The following is a 26,653-nucleotide window of genomic DNA, read 5'->3' on the forward strand; positions in this document are numbered from 1 at the left end:
TCAGCTCACACTCAGCCATTGGAGTAGAGGTCAAGCTCATCACTTTGGGAGACATTATTTTGCTCTCATACTGCACTACAGAACTCTGCTGAGTATCACTGCTTGTCCATGGAGCAAGGGTATCCCATAACAATAGCCCACAGCAGGGAGAAAGGGCCCCCCACCCAAAACCCACTCTCTTCTATTTATATATAGCTGGGGGTCCCTGCTCAAGGCCTACCCCACCCCACTGTTATGCTCTGTTTATATATATATATATATATAGAGAGAGAGAGAGAGTTATAGTGTATGTCCATTCACTGTAATCTTTAGACATCTTCATCTATATTGTACTACATACATGAATCTATATCCATCAATATAGTATGGGATGTCGCCAATATCCCAACCATGGGGATTCTGGCACACAGAATGCTGGTGCTGGAATCCGGCATCCTGACCACCAGAATCCTGAAGATAAGTAGCTGGTCACTCCCCTTAAAGGTCATCTACAGATTGGAGTATTGTAACTTCCTTTTATCTGGCCTCCCACCTCTCTCTACTCCATGGTGGGTACCTCCAGAGTCTTCTACAGTGCAGGAAGACTGAAGCAGCTTGCCATCTGTCTGTAAATGCCTTGATTGAAGTCAAAGGCAACAACATCTAAATAAAATTTAAAAAGGCTGGAGACAGCATTACTAAGAACCCAGCTCCCTCGGGCATTAGTTTAAACTGGGTTAGGTACGGTATAAAGGAGGAGGAGCATACTTCAATTTTAAAGAAATTTAAAGTGCCAGACTCCACTGATCACCCATCTATATGCCCAGAGTAACTCCACTGTAACCTAGAGGATGAATGTTGAAGTGATGTATTTCAAATTATACTTTTTATTACATCAGTAGTTTTAAATTTCCATATATACCATATATCAAAGTAATGAAGATTCATAAGTCAGGGCAGAACTATTATTAACATGAAATATTCCCTGAACTACAGATGGATGACCTTCCTAGTAATGACCTAAGATCATATTCTATAGTTGGTAAATGCAATGTACAGTATACATTCGGTATGTCACTTACCCTGCACATATTAGATTCTCTACCAAACCATTAGATTGCAATGATTGTACCCAGTCATGGACAGTGAATATTCCACCTATAATGATATCTCCTTCCTGGGAATATTTATATGGAAATATAAATGGAGTCCGTTCAGAAATACGACATCCAGGCCATGAGCTCGGTGTCTTACATTTGCAGAGTGAAATACACAGGAAGAACAACCAAATTACTTGGAGTAAAATTTTAAATACAAAGATAAATGATGGAAAAACTGTCCTCTTCTTTCCACCTCCGCACTGACAGCAGAAGTCTGAGGAAATATAGAAGACACACATATAGCACAGTGAGTTATAACCCAGAGTGGATGCTATTATTACGTAGCATTAGGGATGCCAGTACAGAGGAGTCTTGCTGTTCTAAGAGGCATGGATGGGACCAGCATTGGGAGGGTGTGCTGGTTCCTGTAGTGCTATTTGGATGTCTCAGGGGTTTCTCCAGGTGAGTTGACACTCAACTTAAATATACTGTATCTATGTATGTGCTGTCATCGTGACCCGGATCGTGCCATTTACACTGCAGGGTGGCATAGGAAATACTTGTGGCCAACCATGCAAGCTACCAGAGTTGGATCCCCAGGTCCCTGGACCCGGGTGGATCCATTTACTCTGACAAAAATCTCGGGTTAATGCGCGTTCACGTACATCAACCCAGATTTTTAAGTCACTGTAAAAGGATATAACAAAGTCCTCTGGATTCTATTATCATGTAATATACAAGCCTATTTGCTGTTTATTGCAGTAACCTGGAGGGAAACTTTTTTTTTTTTTACGTAGTCCAGAGTAAACCCCTCCCTTTACAATCACCTATGAAAAACCATGAGGTTGAGATGAGAAACCACTATTTTGTATTGATAATGTGAGACATTACTCTGAATCATGACCTCATTTACTGTTGTAAGCAAGTCACTTTGTGTATTATAAAAATGTCTTCTGCTACAATTGTGTGTTCATATGTAGTGATAACATTAACTTGAACTTACAGACCCATGCTCTGGAAAGTAAAATCAGGGCCATTTACATACAATAAAGCACACCTCTTAGATATAGGTCATATTTATATATAAAAGTATCTATATATTAAGTGCCTTCACAGTGTACAGTATGTCTCTCCTATTTAATTAAAATACAGTATTATATATATGCACACATGCTTACACACACAGACACAAACAAACAGTTGTGCCTTTATATTAAGGATGAATCGAATAACACTGAATTCTCCATGGATAATTCTGGAGGGGGGACATGGTCATGATGTATTCTGAACTCTGCCTAAGTAGAGTGTTCTGGACTTTGTCTAAGAAGACAGAGTACATGATACATCATCAGCCACAGAGGAATTGCTGCAAAGTCTACTGTGCCATTTTATGGAGGATATTTGAAAGATGCCATGTTATTGGATCCTTTAGAGAAAATAATTAATGCGGCTTTACAATGTATCTGTGGTTGCTGTTCACCTGGAGTCATCAGAATAAGAGCAGTATGTTAATGTATGAGTTATACATCCTCTGTGGCTGCTAAAAACCTGAATATATCAGGATAGTTAAAATACTTTTGATAAAGTCAAAATATTGGTGAAACGTGTTGGGTATTTTTAAAAAAATTGTGATTTTCAGCAAAAAGCTGCATTACTACTAATGTAAGAACAGAGTTTTAATTTTTTTATAAATATATTTTATTGGTTTTACACAAGACTGAAAGGCTGATACTATTTGTTGGGTGATCTTGGTTTGAGGGTTCTATTTCAGAAGAAGAAGACCTAACCATTCCACTTACCCAGAAACCTACACCTCATGAAAGGAGATATAGCTGTCTTTGAAAAAGTGGGGAGCACCGCTTGACAATATTTATAAATAAGCTCTCCCAGGGACATTTTCTTTATAAATTTGCCTCTGGACAATTGTGTTCTTTTGACCAACAAAGGACCACCCCTAGGGAAGCTGCTTATCTGTAAATTGTGAATTCATTTACTGTGTAAATATTGACACAAATGTAGGATATATATATATATATATATATATATATATATATATGGCTGTACCCTGAAAATCTCTCTAGCTACCCCCCATGGATCAGACACTGTTTCCTGGACCCCTTACAGCTACAGATGCTATAGTATCACCCCTAGCAGGATAACTCCTCTCTTGTCCCTCACTTACCTTGTAATGTTCTTCCTGACCTGGGCTTTGACAATCTATAAGTTTTTAATTTTTTATACAGTATTGTTCTTCTGGCTATTTGCAATGTTTGAAGGACCCAATATTTTTTTTATTTGAATTCTTTTTTTGTAAGCTCCATGTATTATGTCTACTGTGTTGATGCATTTTGTGGGGTAATAACCATCATCTACTGTTACTCCTGGGAGTCTGTTGCCTTCGTGTGATTTTAAACTAGCTATCCACCTTGTCTATTATTAGAGATGTGCTCAAACCCCTGTGTTTTGATTTTGGTTGTAATTCATCATCATGTTTTGGTTTTATCAACACCACCCTCTTGTGTTTTTGTTTTTTTATATGTATTTAAAAATAAAAATATAGAAACAGCTAAAATCACATATTTTGGGCCATTTTTTTGTTCCTACAGTATTATTTACCTCAATAATATTAATTTCCAGCCAATTCCAGTCATTGTTGACCTCCTTACAATGTTTTTTTCACCAATATAGGCCAAATCCTGCAGAAATTTGGCTGTCTAAACTGTTGAAGCTGGTTTATTGGCTGAGACAAGATCAGTTAAAAATTGGATCGCAGCGACGCCATCCTGCGACTGATGCCATTTTGCGAATGGCCGCCTAAGCACCATTTTAGATAAACTCACACTTTAGTACATGTGGCGATATTACTATTAGCATCATACGATTGCATCTGTGACCATCGCCATAAGTTACAGTGATTCATCAAAAGCCCATTTCATGACTTTACGTAGTTTGGGTGCTCTGGATAAAGTATTATTATAATTCCCCTAAAGGATATATTTCAGAAATGGCTGTACAGTATGTCAAAATTGGATTGCATTAGCTAAACAGAGCAAATGGCCACATGACAATTAGCCTGTGAAGACAAGCTTCATGGACATAATGACTGCTTTCACTCCAGGTGGCCCTGCTCGAATACAGCAAGAGGGTCATTTGTAGCACCTTACATTATCAGGCTTCCTACAATAAAATACCTTCAAAGCCAAGAGTGTTATTTGAGGTTTGGGTCTTGTAGCTGTGCTAATTTGCATTTACACAAGAACCTGGAAGAACAAAGGACTGTACTTTTGAGCCTGGGAAGGGTGGGGGCTGCTGAGAGAGGGGGGCATGTGGAACTATAATGCTCAGCATTCCACACAGCTAGGTGTTCTCATACACACATTAATACACACAATTGCGCTGTTAAGTAGTTGCATATTAGCGAATGCATAAGACCCTGTATGAAAATGCTGAATATTAGCTCATTGCACATGCATCTGCCCCAAGTTAACTAGCATCTTTACATCAAACCCCACATACTCACACATTACATATTCACATACAAGCTTCCATAAGCTTTATGGTCTAAGATTCGATTATGCACATTTATTATAATTGCTATGAAATAAAGATTATTTCGTAACTAAGGTTTTATACATGATAAGTAAGCCATGTTTGGTATTGTACTGATGCATACTCTCTCAACAGTATTCCGGTAATATCAATGGAGAGATCACAACATGCATTCTCAACTTATGGACCGCAGAGACTTCAAGCAACAAAATGTACATTATATGAACAACTGTTAGGATTTGCATGAGACGGGAAACCAGAAACCTCCAGTTGTTAGAGGCTGGCTGTGTCTATTTGAACCAACCTATTAAATTCCTTGTAACATATGCCCTCTCCCTTAGTACCAATGGTATTAGCAACAAACTTCTCTATTGTATTGTTTATTCCTGGGGGGTATAAATATGTGTGCTCTGACCCTGGGTTCCTAGACTTCATGCTGAATGCTGATTGATGAGGGGTTTCTTGCTGATGCCTAACATCTGGACCAGAGAGCACTGCATATGTATAATTGTACTTGGGTCTGTATAACCTCTTTGCGCTAAAATTATATGAGGATCATAGCGTGTAAATGCTGTACTTTTACTTGAATAATACTTTGTGCTTTGGAACCACAGGTTCTAGGTCTGGAGTCTTAATTTACTGTATGACTGCATATGCAAATAAGCGTCATCCTTAGAGGTTTATAGGCAGGATATTAGAAGGTATAGGCAGGGGTATATAGAGGTTCAAAGGCAGTATCCTTAAAACTAAGTGACAGAGCAGTTGCACAAACACACACCAGTTTAAAAGAATGACGTATATTTATCAAACATTGCCACATAACAGTTGTAAACAGGATGGCAGTTTAATAAACTATAAAAATGTTTGTCATCTATGCAAAAAGACAGTCACTAATGCCCTAAAACAGAGCTTAGTGCAAAGAAAAGAGGCTCAAGGTGGAATTGTACCCACCTTTATGTTGTATATTAAAAGGGTCATATGCAGTTTAACAGACCAATCACTTCCATGACAGAGACTGTCATTTCTGTGGCTGAAGTGGTTGGTTTTTTGTGCAGCAATGCAGCAAATAGTGTTGTTAATGATTGGCATAAGGCAGCTAACAATGCTGTTAATTAACTATTCTCTTAAGTAGCAAGATGTTATTATTGTTATACTCCACATTACCCTCATCCACCATTACAGAAGTCTTGTACTTTAATGTTATTGCTGGTAAAAGTCTTCCTCATTTAATTTATAGTTAGAATTCAAAATGTTGTGATGACTTATCCACATCACCAGTGGGTCACTTTTATCCTGGCAGCAGCAGTGGCTGAAAAAACTAAAGGAGGAGTCATCATTGTGTCATGTACCACTCGGGCTGACAACTTGCTCAGCAGGAGCTCTTTACATATTTTAAGATCTGTGTCAGTCAAATAGACATACATAATGTATGACTTAAACCTACTGTATTATCAAGCATTGTTGACAAAATGTTGTAATCCAATTTCACAATGTGACAACCCTTGGATCTTGGCAAAACAAATAAAGGACTTGATCTATAAGTCTTACATATTTAGTGGAATTACTTTTTTTCATATTCTCTGTTTTTTTAGGTGCTTTTTCAAAAGTCGATTTAGGGGAGGAATCACCTGACTCAATCTGCAAGTCTCTAAACTCACTTCATATTTGAATACTTTGAATGGTTTCAGCACCTTGCACTGTATAGAAAGTATTATCCATTGTGCTGGACTAAGGTACATTCTCCCTCTTCTCCCTATGTCATGGCTTGTTGTGTATAATTGGATGGCTTGTTGCGGTTCCTCCATTTGCTGAAGCATATACGGGAGAAATTCACCTTGTTACTACCTCTTGATTCAGTTAGTGGCATGGAGAATGTAACATTTCTTACAGATGCTGCAATTTTCTACATGCAGTTGTTGAATGGCCAAAATGTCCATACATTTTTTGGTCCATAGGCTAAATCTCCTGCATGTACCTGTCATTTTGAAAAACATTTTGTACCAAGTTGATTGTGTGAGAAAAACATGGGATATGTTCAAATTGCTATCTGGACTATATATCTGACAATGTCTAGATAGACACCAGATGTTGTCTAGTCTAGTCAATGCTGTAGGTCGATATGTACACAAAGTTGAGAGGAACAAAAGGTCAACACATTAAAGTTCAACAAGGAAAAATGTTGACAGGTACAAATGGTCAACAGAATCAATAGGTTGACATGAAAATCATTGACACAAAAATTACCAATACATTTTTTTTTAGTTTTTTGGCACTTACCAGATGTTTAGGGTTTGTCACTTTACCCAACAATAGGGTTAGGCACTAGAAAGGAGGGTTAGGAACTAGGAGGGATGGTTAGGGTCAGGCACCTACGCTGTTGGTTAGGGTTAGGCACCAAAGCAAGGGTTAGGGTGAAGATTAGGCCTAGAAAAAAAACATGTGTTGACCATTTTCATATTGACCTTGAGATACTGTCAACAATTTGTACCTGTTGACCTTCTTCAATGTTGACCTTTTGTTTATGTTGACCTATTTCTTTTGTCTATCTAGATATTTGTCAACATTTTTATGGTCTATCTTTTATACCATAACCATTCAAATTCAAATACTCTCACAATGTTTGTGGCTTTATTAAAAATGACAAATTCTGAGAAAAGTGTAAGTGGGGTAAACAATTTTGTATGACAACCCTTACATTTTTATAACAGGTTGACAACAGTATGCCACTTATTAAAGCTGGTGATACAGAGAGTAGCCTGCCTTTAAATGAGCAGGCAGTTTTATGTTAGCTACTGCAATTGCTATCGTGATACATCCACCCAGTGTTCTGGCACAGTTAAGAAATCTTTATTGTGACTAGTGTCACTTGTCCACATATCTGTTGTTAAGTAAAGAGTTGGTACAATGGCATTTTGAGGTCAATAATTATTTTTTTTAACGTTCAAGTACAGTCGAAAAATTGCTGATACAATGGAAGTGAAATGGAATTTGGTACCAGGCACACTGGATCTCAATTAACTGTCTAAAACCATAAGCATTAATGGCAGGTATTGGATGCTGATCTAATACTAGCATGCCTGTCGTGGCTTCAGTGATCCACTGTGCAACTGGGTAAGAGCTGTTATATTTGCTTCTACTTGCAAAGGATTTTTTAACAGTCAATTGATTTTTTAAACAATAGTATACTAATAAGAGTGCTATTAGAATAAATAATGTAATATATTACATTCATATAAATATATTATGAGCCAAATGTAATAGGTTGCAAATTTGTAAATAATGCAAGTTTAGTGCTAAACTCGCATTTTTTACCCACTCGTGAATGTAGTAGGGTGTGACTATAGTAAAACTCACATTTTTCAGGCTTTACTATAACACGCAAAAAGCATCTTGCATCCAGATGTTTTCCCATTCTTCACTCATACATATTACTGCCTAAGAACTCACAAAAACAATAGACCAGATTCAGGATAGTGAGTTTATCCTGATCCGGTCAGAGTAGCACAAAAACATGCACATATCCATGAGATACCCGCATGTTTCTGTGTGCAGATATGATTTTTTTTAAAGACATGCACCCTCTCCCCAGAAGGATAACTAACTTGTGGAAGTTCAGGGGACAAAATGAGTAGGGGTCCTCTATATTTCCATAACCAGCACCAGAATATTTCTAGTTGGAGGGGCTAATGCCGCAGCCACACAAACCATTTGACCGACCAGGTTCCCTGGCCAAAGCATACCCATAACTGCTAGTCAGCCCAGGCCATGGATCCCTGGGGATGTTTGTGATACTCCTATTAAAGGGGTCCCCCTCTCTAGTGCACCCTGGGCCTAGGCTGATCTCCTGCACTCCTGGCCAGTGGGTGCCAGGTTGATAGTGTAGTGTGTTGTAAAATTTAGAAGTAAAAATATTGGTTTTAGCTGTGGAACTACAGGTCCCAGCAAGCCTGCCTGTATTCTGGAACTTGGAGAACCACAAGTACCAGCATGCAGGCCATTATGGGCCTTTATGGTACCTGTAGTTCCACAGCAAAATAAATACTTAAAAAAACACAGAACACATATACTGTCACCTTCAAAAAGCTGCCTTTGTGCAGCGAAACGCATTGCTGTTACTTGCCCTTGTCTTTGGCACATACTATTTTTGAACCTAATGTGCAAGAACCATCTCAAAAATAGATTTGTGATAATCACATTGGTGCAAAAAACACTATTATTTATTATTATTATTATTATTATTATTATTATTATTATTATTATTATGGGTAAATTTACTAAAGTGAGAGTTTTTAGAAATATGTTTTAAAAGTGATGTTGCCCATAGCAACCAATCAGATTCTAGCTATTATCTTCTAGAAGGTGCTAGTTAAATGTAAAGTAGAATCTAATTAGATGCTATGGGCAACATCACTTTCAAAATTCACTTCTAAAAATTCTCACTTTAGTAAATTTACCCCTTAGTGTGATCCTAGCTCTAAAGAGTACGATATAGATATAGCTGTTTATTATGAAAAATTTAAAAATTCATAGATAATTAAATTATGAATTTATAAATAAGAAATTATAAAAAGACTCCATAATTAATATATTCGTTAAGGCCTCTTGGTTGTAGGCCTCCCATTAGAAATGTCCAGAAGCTTTCTTTCTTCAATAGATCTTGTGTTAGGTTGCCCCTCTGATGCCCAGATTAAGTTGTTCAATCCCATAGGCCTTCAGATCAGCCTGATTTTCTTGATGTTGATCATAAAAAAAGGATGCCACTGTGGTAAGCTTTTTGAATTTCTCTAGGTCCAAACAGGTGTTTCTTATTGCTCCAACATGTTCTACTACTCTCTGTTTTAGAGGTCTAGTAATCATTCCTATATATCTTTTTGCACAAGGACAAGTAATACAATATACCACCTTTGATGTATTACAATTAATAAACTGACAAATTTTATGTGTATTCTAGTACTTGTCCTTGAATTTGATGGTTCATTTCATATACATACAGGCTTTACAATTCCCTCATTTAAAGGATCCTTCCACTGGAGGTTTCTTATGTCTGGACCTGACAAATGACTGTTTACCAACTTGTGTCTTAAATTTGGAGAACGTCTCCAACTAATTTGTGTTCTGTATCCAAGGTATTTTTCAAGATCTTGGTCTAATATGAGAACCGGCCAGTGTGTCTGGATAATATTTTGAATCTCCCACCACTCTGTACAGAAATCACCCACAAATCGAATTACATTATCTACCTTTGTAGTGGTGATTCTGTTTTCTGGTTCATTTGATACATATTATTAGAACACTATAGGAAACAAAGTGGAAGTTGTGTTAAGTGCCGAAACAGTATCCCATGTTCTGCAGTGTTTATATTGTATTCCATGTTCTGCAATATTTATATACATTGTGTCCCACGTTCTGCAATATTTATATATATTGTGTCCCACGTTCTGCAATATTTATATACATTGTGTCCCACGTTCTGCTATATTTATATACATTGTGCCCCACGTTCTGCAATATTTATATACATTGTGTCCCATGTTCTGCAATATTTATATACATTGTGTCCCACGTTCTGCAATATTTATATACATTGTGCCCCACGTTCTGCAATATTTATATACATTGTGTCCCACGTTATGCAATATTTATATACATTGTGTCCCACGTTCTGCAATATTTATATACATTGTGTCCCACGTTCTGCAGTGTTTATATACATTGTATGACATGTTCTACAATGTTTTGTGCTAAAATAGTTTTTTTTACTATTTTGTTAATTAATATTGTTTCTGTTTACATACTTTGTAATGTGCAGCAGACCCCTTGTGGCAGCCACATAATAATACAAAAAATAATAGAAATATTTTATAAATAATATAGAAATAATCTTATTGCCTATAAGGGATATAAGTGCACATTCAAGGACACCCTTTCATATTTTTCTTGTTCACTAAGTCACTGTTTGTGTTGGGAGCAGCACCCCTGTGACTTCACAAATGAATGGTAGAAGATATGATCACTATATAGGGAAATCCACTGTTTTTGAGAATTTGATTGTAGCTTTATAAAAGGAATGTACTGCAGTGACTTCTAAATATTGATAGTACATAATTAACCCATGCAGTAAAGCGGCTAAATAAAAGTTTCTACATTATATATTGTTTGCTTTCTCCTTTTCCTTTGAGCGTCCCGACTGCAGATCATGTTCTGATTACACACAGATTGTGCCCTGATCAGATTTCATCTTAGCGAACAAAAGGCAGCAACACAAATTACTGTGCTACTAAAAAGAGTGACAAATGCAAGACTATAGGAAACCATACAATGTAATAATAATCTTTTATCATACAATTTAGTAATCCTTTATCATACAACTTAAGGCCCCAAAACATTAGAGATTGATTGCAGCAATTGTGCAATTTGCAATCGATTGAGTATAAAAATATTTCCCTTTACAATCGATTGCAGATTGCAGAATTGCCACAATGTATTGAAAAAGTGAAAGATTTTTATATACAATTGATTGCAAATTGCACGATTGCTGCAATCAATCTCTGATGTATGGAGGCCTTTATTTTATATATTAAATTATTTCGTATTTACATCATGTGTTGTACATCTAACATTTCCCACTTCAAAATAAAACTGTTTTTTTTTTTAAAAGTCTAAAGCTGCATACACACACAACGATTTTGTTACCAATGATTTTATGAACGATTTTATGAATGATTATCTGTCACATTTTTAAAAGTGTAATGAACGATTTTTCGAACTACAAGCGATTTTTGTAAATTGTTCAGTTGGTCAGTCAGAATGAACTACAAACTACAAACTACAAATGGGAATGTGCATGAACAATAATCAGTCATCATTATAACTCATAAACTGAATGATTTTTTCAACGATTGAACGATAACGACGTCGTTATAGTTAAATCATTCAAAAAATCGTCATGTGTGTATGCACCTTAAGAAATTGATTAATAAACATGAACCTTGTATTATATGTGCAGATCCAAAAGGAATATATCATATTGTTTAGGACTAATCCTATTCTATGGGCCAGATTTAATTAACTGTGATAAAACGAAAACTTAATGCCGGAGAAGTTTTTGCACTATTCGCCAGTTTTGGTGCGATATTCTCGCATCTTTTCACAATATGCACTCCCGTTTTTCACCCTATCCCAGATGATCCCAAACGCGGTACTCAAGGCACCCCAATAGTTCAGGTTTTAGAGATATCCATGGTTAAGCACAGCTGGTTATATCAAATTGACTATGATGCTAATTAAATCACCTGTGCTCAACCATGGATATCTCTAAAACCTGAACTGTTGGGGAGCCTTGAGGACCGTGATTGGGAACCTCTGCAGTATCCTATGACAAAAGACGCAAAAAGACATGCATGCGATTGGCAAAACCAGCGAAAAGTATAGCACATTTTGGGAAAATCAGTCTGTACCCCATAGAAAGCCAACTGTCATAGGAAATCAATTTAGAAGTGATTTAATAGCCCTAATAAAAGTATTTTGGGTTCTTAAATTGTGTCAAATAGCTGTTATATGCATATTTTCATAAGTGTGGAAAAATGAGAAAAAGTAATATGTTTTTGGAGAAAATCATTTTTGTAGTTAAATTGGGGGTACATTAAAATGGGTGCTAGAATAACTTTTGTGTCAATTTAGTGCAGTTTACAAACAAGTTTAAAAAAGTTAAAAATACTCCTGCTGCAGCCACCTGCAATCCTAGAAACACCTGTCCCACCCATACAACCCCCAAAAGTACCTGACCCAGTATTATACCCATTTTCCAACACTTTTAAAATTTTCACCCCAAAAATGACATGTCACTACTAGGAGAAATTAAGTTAAATAGAATAATTTTTTTGCCTAATTAGTCATTAGGCGGAAGGGGGGGGGAGTCCAAAGGATTCTGAACCAAGTCCCTGCATTTTAAGACAAAAATAGGGATTTTGCTAATTTTTTCACCTGCTCTGAGATAGTGAAAACTTTTTGCCATTTTTTGTCTATGGCATTTTTGTACGTGCAAAAATGTAAGCAATAGAATTGCGCAATAAGCATTGTGGAAACTTCTCCCAAAATCGCGGCTTTTCGCATCTTATTGAATTTCCCTTATATATGAGAGATAATACAAATTATGAATATGCATCTGTCATCTCCTATATGATATTATTATGCAGATGTTTGGAATAGTAGAAGTTATTATGTACTACAGACATGTCTTTATACACTGTGGCTTGATGGGACACTGGCTGTGCAATACAGTAGCTGCTACTAACTAACTTTCACTGAAAACCCTGCTTACACTGCCTCCTCATCAGATCTCACTCATGAAATGGTGCCCGAATGTGGGGAGGGACTTTTATATGTGAACCAAAACACGTGAGATCCGACAATACGAAGATGATATTTTGGGTCCAAGACTGGCAGGAAAACCCTAGCCGGACTTGGATCCCTGTCGGATCCCCTAACAGTCCAGTTCTCAGACCAGATCTGCTCATCTCTAATACCAACAATATATTACACTATACTGTTAAAATCAGAGATTGTGTTTATATATTCACACCATATACTGAGACTAAGGAGCTTACATTCTAATTCTATACTTGTGTGTGTGTGTGTGTGTTGCAGGGAAGGGGGGTGTCCAAAGGGTTCTGATCCAAGTCCCCACATTTTTAGACAAAAATAGGGATTTTGAAAATTTTTTCAACTGCTCAGAGAAGGTGAAACTTTGTTGCCACTTTTTGTCTATGGAATTTGCGCACTTGCAAAAATGTAAGCAACAGGATTGTGTGTGTGTTTACCCAGTATGTGTGTTTGGAGGAGGGGTCAAGGAGGGGGCATTGGGAATGGGGACTCTAATAGCAGGTGGATTATTATTATTAGAACACTGAAAAAAATGGAAGCTTTAATAAGTGTATCACAATGCCCCCATATATCAGCAATCTGACAACCACAATTGAACAATTTGAAGATTTATTGCGCGATCTTAGGATTTCCCAATCGAGCAATCTGCGCCCATACATTACAGATCTTTTTCAGTGATTTGCAGATCGATTGCAGAAAACACAGATCGGACAACCTTGAAAGGCTCCATCATTTTACTAGTAACGGTCTGCAAATCTGCTGATCATGGCCATACACTAGCAATTTACAGCCCCAATCGATCTGTGAAATCCAACATGTTGGACAATCTGATTAAACGTTTCCAATTACTTTTTGGTTGCAATCTGCGATCTGTGAAGCCCATACATTGCAGATTTTATACACAATCGATTGCAAATTGCACGATTGCTGCAATCCATCTCTGATGTATGGGGGCCTTTACACACCTAGGGGAGGATTTCATGTCCCTCAATTTGATACAGCTGCTGATAATCATTGGTTATGACTGATGGATTTAAGGTAGCAACAGGAATAAATGATAAACCAGACTGGATAAGCATTTACTTTTGTTACAGCTCTAAATCCATCGGTCAAAACCAACAATCATCAGTGACTTTGCCAAACTGCAGGACAGTAAATCTCCCCCGTCCCCTACTGCATCATTTACCAACACTGCATAACTTATTACTGCATAGCCAGTTACAGTAAAATGTATAATAGGAGTCAGGAACCATTGTGATAATGGGGATAGGAATGATCTTATTGGGAAATAAATGTCTTTTGTACACTGAAGAAATATAACTATACATCTATATTTTTCCGATAATAGAAAATTCCCCCATATGTGAACGTGACATCAATATTAAAATTTAAGACACAGTAATTTATCTGCTCATCACTATTATATTCTAAACATATTTTATGGAATCTGGATGGAAATATATATTTGTTTTTAAATAGTTTTTTTAAATTCTAAGCTCTGAGAAGTAGGGCCCTCTACCTTCCCTCACTTACTGTACACCATCATCTCCACACTGCCAACAGCAGCACCAAACCTATGGGCTCTGCTTACACTGCTTTCATGGGTATTATGACTGCTGATCCAGCTATTGTATAAGATGTTCTGCAGTGTTTATATACATTGTATCCCATGTTCTGCAGTATTTTATACATTGTATCCCATGTTCTGCAGTGTTTATATACATTGTATCCCATGTTCTGCAGTGTTTATATACATTGTATCCCATGTTCTGCAGTGTTTATATACATTGTATCCCATGTTCTGCAGTGTTTATATACATTGTATCCCATGTTCTGCAGTGTTTATATACATTGTATCCCATGTTCTGCAGTGTTTATATACATTGTATCCCATGTTCTGCAGTGTTTATATACATTGTATCCCATGTTCTGCAGTGTTTATATACATTGTATCCCATGTTCTGCAGTATTTTATACATTGTATCCAAGGTTCTTCAATGTTTTGTGCTGTGTTTTTTCCTGATTTGTTAATACTTTTTCTGTTTATATACTTTGTAAGATGCAGCAGGCCCCTTGTGGATGCAAAATAATAATACAAACAATAATAAAAATAATTTATAAATCATATAATAAATAATTGTATTGCCTGTTAGGGATCTAAGTTCCCCTTTACAGACACCCGTTCATTTTTTTCTTGTACATCCAGTCACTGTACGTGTTGGGAGCAGCAACCCTGTGCCTTCACAAGTGAATGATAGAAGATATGATCACTAGATAGGGAAATCCACTGTGTTTGAGAATGTGATTGTGGCTGTGTAATACAGATATGAGTACTGCAGTGAATTCCAAACATTACAAAATTAACCCATGCAGTCAAGGAGCATAATAAAGGTTTCTACATTAAATATTGTTTTCTTTCTCCTTGTCCTTTGAGCGTCCCGGCTGCAGATCATGTTCTGATTACACACAGATTGTGCCCTGATCAGATTTCATCTCAGAGACCAAAAGCAGAGACACAAATCACTGCGCTACTAATAGGAGAGCGACAAATGCGAGATACTGGGAAACATACAACATAATAATAATCTTTTATTATACAATTTATTTACATCATGTGTTGTACATCTAACATTTCCCACTTCAAAATAAAACTGTTATTTTTCTGAAAAAGTCTAAGAAATTGTTTAATAAACATAAAACTTGTACTATATCTGCAGATCCGGAAGGAACAGATCAGAGTAAAATATTGGTTTAGGAATAATCCTATTCTATATATGAGAGAGAATGTAAATTATGAATATGCATCTGTCATCTCCTGTATGATAACATTTTGCAGATGTTTGGAATAGTAGAAGTTATAATGTCCTACAGACATGTCCTTATGTACTGTGGCTTCTGTCATGCCAAATAGCCCCTCTCAGCATGTCAGATCCTATGTGACTCGGCCACGCTGAGGACCTCATTCAGAGCTGCTCGCAAAATGCGAGTGCTCGCTCTGAATGAGGGCGGCCACTTCTATGTTCAGAGCCGGCCTCCTGGCTGCTCGTTCGGCATGCGCATGGCCTCAACATTGATCCACTTGCGAGCACATAGTCGCTTGCTAGCGGGTCTGAATGAGACCCTGAGTCTCTAACTGAAACTCTGCATCTTATTTGCATAAATAAAACAACTGGAAGAGACAATACTGCATTGCTAGCATACACTGACTACTACTGGTGTTTGCAAGATGTGTACATCGGTGTGCGATCTGTGGGCCAGATTCACAATGGATCATAATGCTGCATACGCAAATAGTTCAACTGTGATAGCAAGGCACCCCACTGTGATCACAATATAAACTCAGCACTACATAAGGACGCCCACTTTACCATACACACATCTGTATTACTTAGCAGAATAGCGAAACCATCAGTACTGGCATACCTGCGTTCGGGCCAAACAACCCGCCCATGTCACAACCTACAAATGGCACTACCTGTCAATCACTCTGCAATGGGCCTGCATAGCCTTTGCGATCACAGTCCCGATCGCAGTGACAGGTTCGAGCACATTCAACTTGGATTGCAGTTGCTTTTATGCACGCATTCAGCTGATTTTTGCGGTCTGCACATGTGTAAGCATCGCAGTGATACTTATGCATGTGCAGAATGCAAAAATCGGCTGACTGCATGCGTATAAGCAACTGCGATCCAAGCTGAATGAGGCCCTTTTTGTTATCTGTACAAATGTAACAAGGGCTCTGGTGTGATCAGCCGTGGCTTTTCCTCATGCCGAGGTCCATTGTGCTTAACCTGTGACTTTATGTGTAAAACCAATTCCTACATGTGTAATAATTTCCTAAAGTCGCAGCCTATTGTGTCTGGGGCACTGTCAGCTGCTTTGTGCTGTGTCCGTAATGTGACAAAGATGCCAAATGTAAAGAAATATGTTCTGCTTCTCATCTTAGAGCCTATCAGTGGCACCGGGCATCTTGCACCGTATGGCATAAAGCATTCAGTGTACGAGGACACATATGTATATGTAAGTCAGACAGAACAATATTATTAGTATAATATTATAGATTGATATAGTCAGTTATATTATTGAGGGGATGTAGTTAGTATGCCAGCGGAGAGGATGCCGGCCATCGAAATCCCGACATCGGAAGCCTGACCCGGGGATAAAGATAGGCATCGAAATCCCAATGTCTATCTAAATCTCGATGCCGGAATCTCAACAGACATTATTCGATCAAAGGTACACTGGGGCATTAGGGTTAGGCACCACAGTGGGGTTAGGCTTTGGGGGGGACATTAGAGTTAGGCTCTAAGAAGGGAGGGTTTTGTTCAGGAACTAACAAGGAGGGTAAGAGTACGGGATTGGGGAGGGTTAGGATGCAAGAAGGGAGGGTTAGGGGGAGAAGGGGGGACGGTTAGTATACTTACCTCACCCCTGTCGGGATACCAAACATAAGGATGCCGCTGTTGGCATTTTGACAGTAGTCATCCTGACTGCCAGTATTTCATACCCAAACCATTATTGAGATGTCACCGTCAGATTTATGTAACATTACATCCTCATGTACTTACAGTATGCAGAAGACATTGGAGAGAAAATTCTGTCCTGGTCTCTCTGGAAATGTTCCTGGTTGATGTGTGAATATTCCCTCAGTAATGGTATCTTCTGCCTGAGAATATTGGTTCCTTGTACATCATCTAACTATAAGGTGACATCCAGGTGTGGTGTTCTGTGTGTCAGATCTGTAGGGTGTCAGACACAGGGATAGCAACAGAAACAGGATCACTAATATGTCAGATACCGTGTAACAGAAACTCTTGGGTATTCTAAAGGGCTTGTTCTCTCTTTCCATAATCATTACTGACAGGTGCAGGAGTGTGTATGGCAGGTGGTAACACAGGAGATACTGAGAGCTTTTATATTCATTCTACATTACTATTATATCATGAACCAGTAAATATAGAACAATGTTACAGATTAGAAGAATAATAAAACTTAAATTAAAAAAGCAGCATAAACAGGGGAGCATGGCCCATAGAGACCCATTTATGGTTTTAATAGTACAAATAAAATTGTAATATAAATTATCTATATGTGTTAGTGATTAATAGTGGAACTAATGAAATAAGAAAATGCTGCTGATATTTTATTTCATATGATACCAATGATAGTGATCAGCAAAAAATATATATTTTACAAAGATCAAAAGCAAAGTAAGGAACCAAAGATGTCCACAAATACTATAAAACAGGAAACATGGGGTTACATTGACCATCATCGTGACTGTGCCCAGTGGTGTAACTATGACTTTTGATCCCCCCTGCCAAAAAAGTTTCTGGCGCCCCCCAATGGCATTTTGGTAAAACGAAAACCAGGCCGTTTATAGGCAATTTGGCTCCCAGTGGAAACAGTTAAATTGTGCCCCCACCCCCCATAGACAGTTTACATTATTTGTTATTTTTCCACTCTCCTTATAGTAATGTCTCTTACACATTATGCCATACACTGTAATTCCCATTACACATTATGACACACATCATAATGTCCAATACACAATATCCACACACCATAATTCTCATTGTATAAAATGCCACATACAGTTATGCCCCTGACAATATTTCATGCCCCACAGTAAGGCTTCCAATTACTTTTAAATTATCTGCTCATTGTCAGGAGTCTCATGCTGGTTTCCAGGGGTTTAATGCTATGGGATCCATGCTCATTGTCAGGGGTTCCATTCTCATTGCCATGGGTTTCATGCTCATTGTCAGGTGTCTCATGACATAAGATGCAGTTTTCTGCATCTTCTGCTGGTAGTACCAGTGTTTTAGGAACTTCTGGGTAATGCTATGTGCCCTGTGCTTCCCTGACAGAGACTAGAGGTGAAGCAGGAGATCTAGCATCTGTCTCGTCTTAGGTAGTGAACATTTTTGGAGGGACATTTTCAGAAGATTTCATGCAGATTGCTAGACCATATGGAATCTGCATAAACACTGCCCCAAGCCACTGCATTCCCAAGCCTCCGAAGGTTATGCAAGGGCTATTGTTATGCCCCTGACTGGGCCTTCTTTCTCACTAAGGGGGTATTCAATAACAGGCAAAATTGTCCATTTTCACTGTCATTGGCGAAACCGGCAGTCTGATTGGCCAATATCGTGGCCAATATCGGCTGTGAATGGCTGATTTTGTGGCCGATTTTGCCAACGGTCCAAGGCCAGGCAAAAAAATTAGCAAAATCTCTATTTTTGAGTCAAAATGTGGGGTTTTCTTACAGAACATTTTAGACAGCCCCCCTAGTGATACTTTAGTGGAAAAACAAATTATAAGTTGCGCACTTTGGTAAAAAACGACCACTGAAATTTCGGTAACATTTTTTTTCCACTAAAAATGCATTTAACAAATTGGGGCTGGTATTTCAGAGGGCCATAAGGATGCGCCAATTGTTTTAAACATCGCACATGGCTGGCGCAGGTGCTTTTTTATAACCGCTAAAAAAAATCTGCGCCAGCCACGTGCAATGTTTAAAACACTTGACGCATTCTTATGGCACTCCGAAATACCAGCCCCAATATGTTAAATGGATTTTTCATGAAAAAAAAATATGACCAAAATTTCAGTGGTCGTTTTTCGCCAAAGTGCGCAACTTACGATTTATTTTTTTGCTAAAGTATCATTAGGGGGCTGTAAAAAGGGTTCTAAAAGAAATCCCCACATTTTTAGCCAAAAATAGGGATTTTGCATTTTTTTTTCGCCTGATCTGGGATGGAGAAAACTTTTCTCCAGTTTTTTTTCTCCAATTGCGTTTTTGCCTGTTTTTAAGTGAAAATATTGCCATTTTTTGTAGAAAAACGACCATTTTTGCCTATGGCACATAGGCGCTCAATTTAAATAGCCGGCCCCTTTTTTGGAATGACCGTCCGCAAATAGCGTCCGGCTCTGAATCAGGCCCAGTGTCGGGAGGAAACTATAATTCTATTGCTCCTAAACTCAACAAAATGGACAGTCAAACTAGTTGGAAAAATCAAACATGTTTAATTGCTTTTCCAATTAATTGCTCAATAATAATTCTAGTGTGTAGTGAAAGTTATAACCCCCCCTGACTAAATGATAAGTAGGTATATACTGGTTTCTAGCATCTGCCTACCTTTGTCACAGTCATCTCTTGGCTCCAGACAGCAGATGTTGGACCAGGGGCTCCAAGCTGGCTTTCAGAAAGGAGAAACTATACTGCAATGAGCTAGCCCTCACTGCTTTCAACCAGCTCTTGGACCCCAACCAGCACCTTTCCGATGCCCACACTTATTGTGCCTACCTGGGGCTGCATGAGTCCCAGCACTCACTGCTGCTCAATGACCTGATGCTGAAAAGTTTCTCTTTCATCCCAGATTTCCAGAGCCTCTTTGACAAGAAGGAGCCATGGTGGAGTGAAGGATGAACAAGGCTCTGCTCTACATCCAGAAGTTGTGCCAGAGCAGCAAGGGGGCCCTTCCATCCACTACCAGGGAGAGTGGCTCACCCCAATGAGTTCCAGTTTGTTAGCATATGGGAGCTGCCTACACTTGAAAAAGAGAATCAGTCACAAAAGGTACAGAGTGGAGTAGCCAGGGTACAGCAAAGAATCTACAAAGTTACTGTAGTATTAGCCAAGGAGATGCGGCACACTCTTCAAAGTTAGGGTAAAGTCTGCTGGTGACCCAAACCTGTAGTCTACTTGTCCCCAGTGAAGGCATTCTATACCCAACAGTGTTTGGCTATAATGTATAGCAATAGCCAATCCTGCACCAGTTGCAACCAAAGAGCTTGCACTTCTGGTATGTATCTACTGTAGCCCGGGTGCCCTCACCTCCAGTCCAGATTAGTGTCATGTGTGATTTGCCAGTTGGGGACACAGGGTGCAGATAGGTTAGCAGCTCCAAGGCCCAGATATGCATTTTAGGGCAAACAACTACATAATGTTTATCAGGAAAAAAATCCTATATACATATAATTGAACCCACAATGTTGAATTATATGTACAGTATATGGGAATTTTTCCACATAAACATTATTTAGTTGTTTGTCTTTAATGGGAACAATAGGTATTGTGCCCCCTCAATCCTACAGCTCTTACTGGATCTTGAATCATTTTATTATATATAATATTAACACATTCACCTAATTAAGTGCCTACTTGTCACATTTTTTATTTGGTGCATATTAGGGAAATTATTTTTAATTGGGCAGAATTTGTTTTATTATGCAGGAGAGCTGTAGGACAATATAAGAGGGCAGGCAATTCATGTAGTTAGTCACACCAGCTATAGTAGTCTTTACAGTTGGTTTGGTTACTTTGCTTTTTAACTTTCCTTCATCTTCCAGTGTAACCACAGTTTAGTACTATAGAAAAGACACGGGGCTTTATTTATGAAGCAGTAGCTTTTGTAAGCTGCTTCTACCCAGTGGGTTGCAGTTGGATATGTAAAATAGCACTCACAATCAGTATAAATCACCCCGGGATTTACACTGACTGCATGTGCCTTTTTAAATATTCACTTGCAACCTACCAGGCAGATGGGGCTTGTACAAGATGCTGCTTTGCGGGAAAAAAAAGCCATAGGTCTGTTTTCTGATATTTCAATATGTCAATACCACTGTAAGGAGTAGCTGAAGCTAAAGGAGGGAATAGTCCTTAGTTTCTCAGGTGTCTCTCTCTCCTTGTATATTATATGTTTGGGGGCCTCAGTGAATCAACTTTTTTTACAATTAGTTTATTCTATGGGCATCCACATTTTTAGTTCTCCTAGGAGCCAATTTGCACACCATGATACAGTATTTATAATATTATACCCAGCTGACATGAGTACCTATTTATGGTTCCAGATGGGGAGATTATCTGAGATACATTGATGATTCACATACACTTCTAATAGGCTTCTCCAATGGCTAACTTGATTGGACTTCTGAAAACAATACATGTTTATGAATGTGATAGTAAAGGCATGGAAAATGAAGGCTGTATTGTCTATGGTCCATTATAAAAAAATGAGACATGTATGGAATACGTTTATGGAGGAGGATGCCACCACTCCCTTCCCCAGTTTTCAATAAATAATTAAATAGACTTGTAAAAGGTGTTTTTTATTTTACAAATATTTCTTCAAAACAAGAGAAAAACAAAATATTAAGCGCTCCTCCTCATGAGGTAAAGTCAATATATATAATTCAATTATAGTGACACAAAGTCTGAAATCTTAAAAAAGTCTCGAATGTTGAATATATTGAAATGTTGAATATGTTTACAAACTTCTCCTTTTCTACTTGAACGGTAATCTTCAACACACTAGCGTACAAAACCCTTCAGTGTTACACAGCATCTCAAAAGGAATCACAAGATATGATCTCTCATAGTGCAATATTATCACATTTATTTCCAAAAATGTATTTTAAAATTCATACAAGCATAGAATGAATAAAAATGGCCGCATACCACAAGTAACCTTTTAATAAAGGCACAGTAACAAGCATAAGGGGTGATTATAGCTACCCCAACAAGCAGTTCACCTCTCTGGTACAGGTTCCTCCTAGACAGCTAGGTAATGGCAGCCCCACAGATCATTGTGTTTCAGCTCAGAAGCCTTTATCAAGAAGACTCTATGCTGCTAAATCCTGGGTATATATAGGGTTTGTTGCTAGTACCACCCACCATTGTCATTCTGGGTGTGGTTAAATCAAACTTCACATGGTTCCTACTTCTAGAATAAATAAACATCATGGGAATCCTTTATACATATATCCTCTACTTAAAGTGATTATTCTAGTATGACCTGGATGTCATTCTGAGGTTAAACAAACTTTACACAGCGTTCCATGCGCTCCATTACTTGGAACACATGACACTTCCGGCAAAAGTCCCTTTGACGTCTCTCCACGTTGGGTGGTGTCCTGGCCGGAAGCAATCATCATTAAGTGATTTCTCCGACTACAGTCAACCAAGTATATTCCTTCCCCATGCATTCCATACCTTGGAGTGCATGAGTCCTCAGCCGGAAATCGCATATTCACTATCCCACGTGAAGAGACTGCAGATCATGTGGTTAGATGTACCCAGCATCATGCGGTCATGTGATTTTAGCCACGGTCACGTGATTCCGCCTTTTAGGAAACAACCTTAAGTTTTATGGGCTGGGGCCCATGGATTAGAGCTGGACACTGGGACAGAACCAGTGGATCTGGACACTGGGCTGGGACTAGATCTCAGTGGAACTAAAGGGAAGGTTGTTTGCTGAGCTGGATTCAGTAATGCTGGAGGTATTGCTGTACACTCAGCTGGAATCAGCAGTGCTGGACATATTGCTGTACACTAAGCTGGACTCAGTGGTGCTGGAGGTATTGCTATACACTGAGCTGGAATCAGTGGTACTGGAACTGTGACAAGGAACCAATAAAATTTGCACACAGGAATATATGTTTGCTCGCAGGAGATTCTGGGGTAAATTGCATGCCAGGATACAGGAATGCAAAATAATGAGGAGTGCACTAATCGAGCAACTGGTTAACAAGTCTGAGATGAACTCTTGAGCAATTTGGAAATAGCCGGCAAGATACTCAGGTGAAACTCACAGGTGGATAATTAATCTGGAACGAAATAGCAAACAGAGAAGCAGACAATTGTACAAGGTAAATTCAGACTGGGGACTTGAATGCATTGAAGAGTTTCTGAAATCAGTGGACTGTAGTTGAAGTCTACACTGAGCTGAGAAGTTGGTGTCAAATATGTTGTAGCTTGAATTGAACTTAGTGGATAAGGGCCTAAGAAAACTCAGGAAAAGTCTGTGTCTTGGGAAGCTTAGCAGACAGGGAATCCAGCAAAGCAAGAACCTGTGGAAAAAATGAAAGGCTCATACACACTTAATGATATGCTCTATGAGCAATATCATTAAGTGTTGCCCTGCACTGCTGGGCTCAATGTTGTTCCCAATCTTGGAGAGAACTCGAGGAAAAATCTACAACAAAAATACCTGGAAAGTTTAATTCAAGATTTTTGACAATTCCTCTTCTTTCTATGAAAACATCTTGAACCAACCAAAGGAAGCGGAATCTTCAGTAAGAAGAAAACTTTGTCAGAAAACATGGGACCTCCAATGAATGGAGTTACATCATGATCAGGATCATAATCAGAGTCAGAGTCCAAGTCTAGCATTAGAATTGAATCTTTCTTCTTTGTATTTATACATTCCAGAGAATCACTATAATAACATGAAACAGAGAATCCTACACATATTGTAACAATTGAAGGACCAGAGGACTGAGTATTAGAAGAACTATTGCAAGACTGGGTAGATGATGAAATCTGTGGACCAAAATACTCAGAGGAACCACTGTGTGAAAAAGACAGATAAGTATACCCAATTCTCATGTCCATGGATGCAGATTCTGAAGTGCTAGTTTTCTTGGAGGCTTGGAAGTCTTTAGCATGCTTTCCCTTTAAAGGTTGATTTTGCTCTGACTGCAAAGGAGTGGAGGCCTGAGCAATAGATGGTTCTTGGCAGAATATGTAGAATGTTTGGAAGACTCTGAATGGGATGTCTTAGGACCAAATCCTTTTGATTACAACATCACTGATAGACAGTAAATCTTGAAGCATTGGATCATCGGACTCAATAAGTGAAGTAGCCAATTACAAGGTTTGCCCACTGAAGTCTAGAAGAAGATATCTAACTACATTGGCAGGATTAATTCCAGATGATGAATCAGACTACTTAACAGTGAGATATCAATCCACCAGCACACAAAATTGAGTAATATCTCCATCAAAATACATAGAAGATAAAGCATCAGATTAACTCTGGGACATTTAAACTTGCAATGAACATTGAGAAGCATTAGTAGAGTCAGCCAGAGACTCTCCTGACTGAAGAGAGGATGTAAATGCTGGAACTGACTGGCAAAAATAGGCACCTGGGACTGGCAGAACACTAAGAGCCCCCATTGGTGTCGAGACATTTTCATTTCCTTTTGAGGTTTAGGGCTTTTACTGAGAGAAACAGATGGAAGTTTTTCCTTAGTATCATATATTTGCTTATCTTTATTACAGAAGGCTTGAAGGTTGCTAAATACTGGATCCTTAGACTCAATGAGTTGATTAGCCCACTCCATGGCTGTTTCCCTAAAAGCTGAGACTAAGGGTCTCATTCAGATCCGCTCACAAGAGCCGATGCGCTCGCAAGCGGGTCGATGTAGAGGCCCTGCACACGTGCAGTGGCCGCACTGCGCGTGCGCAAGCACCAGAGCAAGAGAGAAATTATCTTGCTTTGGGGCTTACTACAAAAGGGGCAGCTGTTGATGGTGATCTACAGCTCTCACCATTTTGTAGGTGGGGTGGGGGGTGGCTTGCCAAATGGAGGCATTCCCAACAGAATGCCTGCCATTTGGGGGCGGCCCCACAGACATCACTCATGATATCAGTGGTGAGCTTTCGGCTCTAATAGAGCCAAAAGCTCACTGGGGCTTGCTGCAGACAATACCCTACCACAAGGGTCTTGTCACAAGCCCTGATGGTCAAGATGGTCTTGACCATCGCGACCATCAACCTTGCAGCTCGCTAAAGCTGTGGGTGGTCACCCACAGCCTAGCAAGCAGCCAGGAGGCCGGCCTGGAAAATAGATGTGAGTGCCTCTGCATGAGGTCCTAAGTACTTAACTGCCAATACTGAAGTTATAGGACTTGGGGATGTGGTCTGAAAGTATGTATGAGCAAGATTTCCATCAAAGTAGAGAAAAGGCTGGTCATTGGCTGAAGACAGAATTAGATTAAGTCCAGATGAACTTGAATTGTCTGGAACCAAAGGAGAATGAACCAGACATACAGATTGAACTGGATTGAATCTGGATGAATTTGAGTAAACTGGAACCGAAGGAGATGGAATCTGGATGGAACCAGAATGGGGAGATTTTGGTTTGGAAACAGAACAAATGGCTCTTCTTTGTCCTAAGCCATGCTGGAAGTCTTGAGTGACTGTGCAGAACTCAAAGACAGAGTTGAAAAAATAGTATTTAGACTGACATACAACAGGGTGGAACTCTTAGGGGGTAACTGACAGGGGTCCATATCTGAATCTGTGGCACTATGATTCCTTCCAGGGATTAATGCTCTGGAGACCCCCTCTGGGGGATGTGGCCCTGAAAACCCCCTCTGGGGCTTGCAACTCAAGCAAATCAGATGCCTCTCTTGAGGCTGGCAAATAATATGCCTCTCTGATTATGAGAGATTTGAAAATTAATTTTTGGTTCCCAAACCTGGAATAGGACACCAATACTGAATTTTGGTTAACTTCTTTAACATCATTATCTGGAATAGTGGGAACTGAAATTGTAGATCATATATAGACATGAGCGCTGTGACCTTTAGAATTGTCACCATTTCTTGACTTGCCAGGGGAACAGTCTTTAATGAAGTAATTAGAACTCCCACAGTAAAGGCAAAGGTGAAACTCTTTGTGATACTGACATTCAGCTTATGAGTGCTTCAGCCATGGGTAGCTCAGATGTTTACCTTTGCTCTTGAGATATTCTGACAGTATCATGATAATACTGGTTAGGAGATTTTGAAACTGTTCAAGCATTTGACAAAATATTCCAAATAGTTCAGGATTCAGATAACTTTGTGAC

General features: G+C 38.7%; 1 protein-coding gene across 1 annotated transcript in view; it reads right to left on the bottom strand.

Annotated features, from left to right (window-relative positions):
• The window catches only part of LOC148481189 (vomeronasal type-2 receptor 26-like), a 158,195-nt gene extending 135,153 nt beyond the window's left edge, over window positions 1-23,042 (bottom strand). Inside the window, exons 1-2 of the mRNA XM_088453808.1 lie at window positions 22,868-23,042; window positions 1,062-1,353 (exon numbers count right to left, since the gene is read on the bottom strand). Of these exons, the coding sequence (XP_088309934.1) occupies window positions 1,062-1,353; window positions 22,868-23,042 (467 nt within the window). The remainder of the gene's footprint in view (window positions 1-1,061; window positions 1,354-22,867) is intronic.
• Window positions 23,043-26,653: the final 3,611 nt, after the last annotated feature.

Source organism: Taudactylus pleione, unplaced genomic scaffold, assembly GCF_031769625.1.
Source record: "Taudactylus pleione unplaced genomic scaffold, aTauple2 ptg000592l, whole genome shotgun sequence".
Taxonomy (NCBI): domain Eukaryota; kingdom Metazoa; phylum Chordata; class Amphibia; order Anura; family Myobatrachidae; genus Taudactylus; species Taudactylus pleione.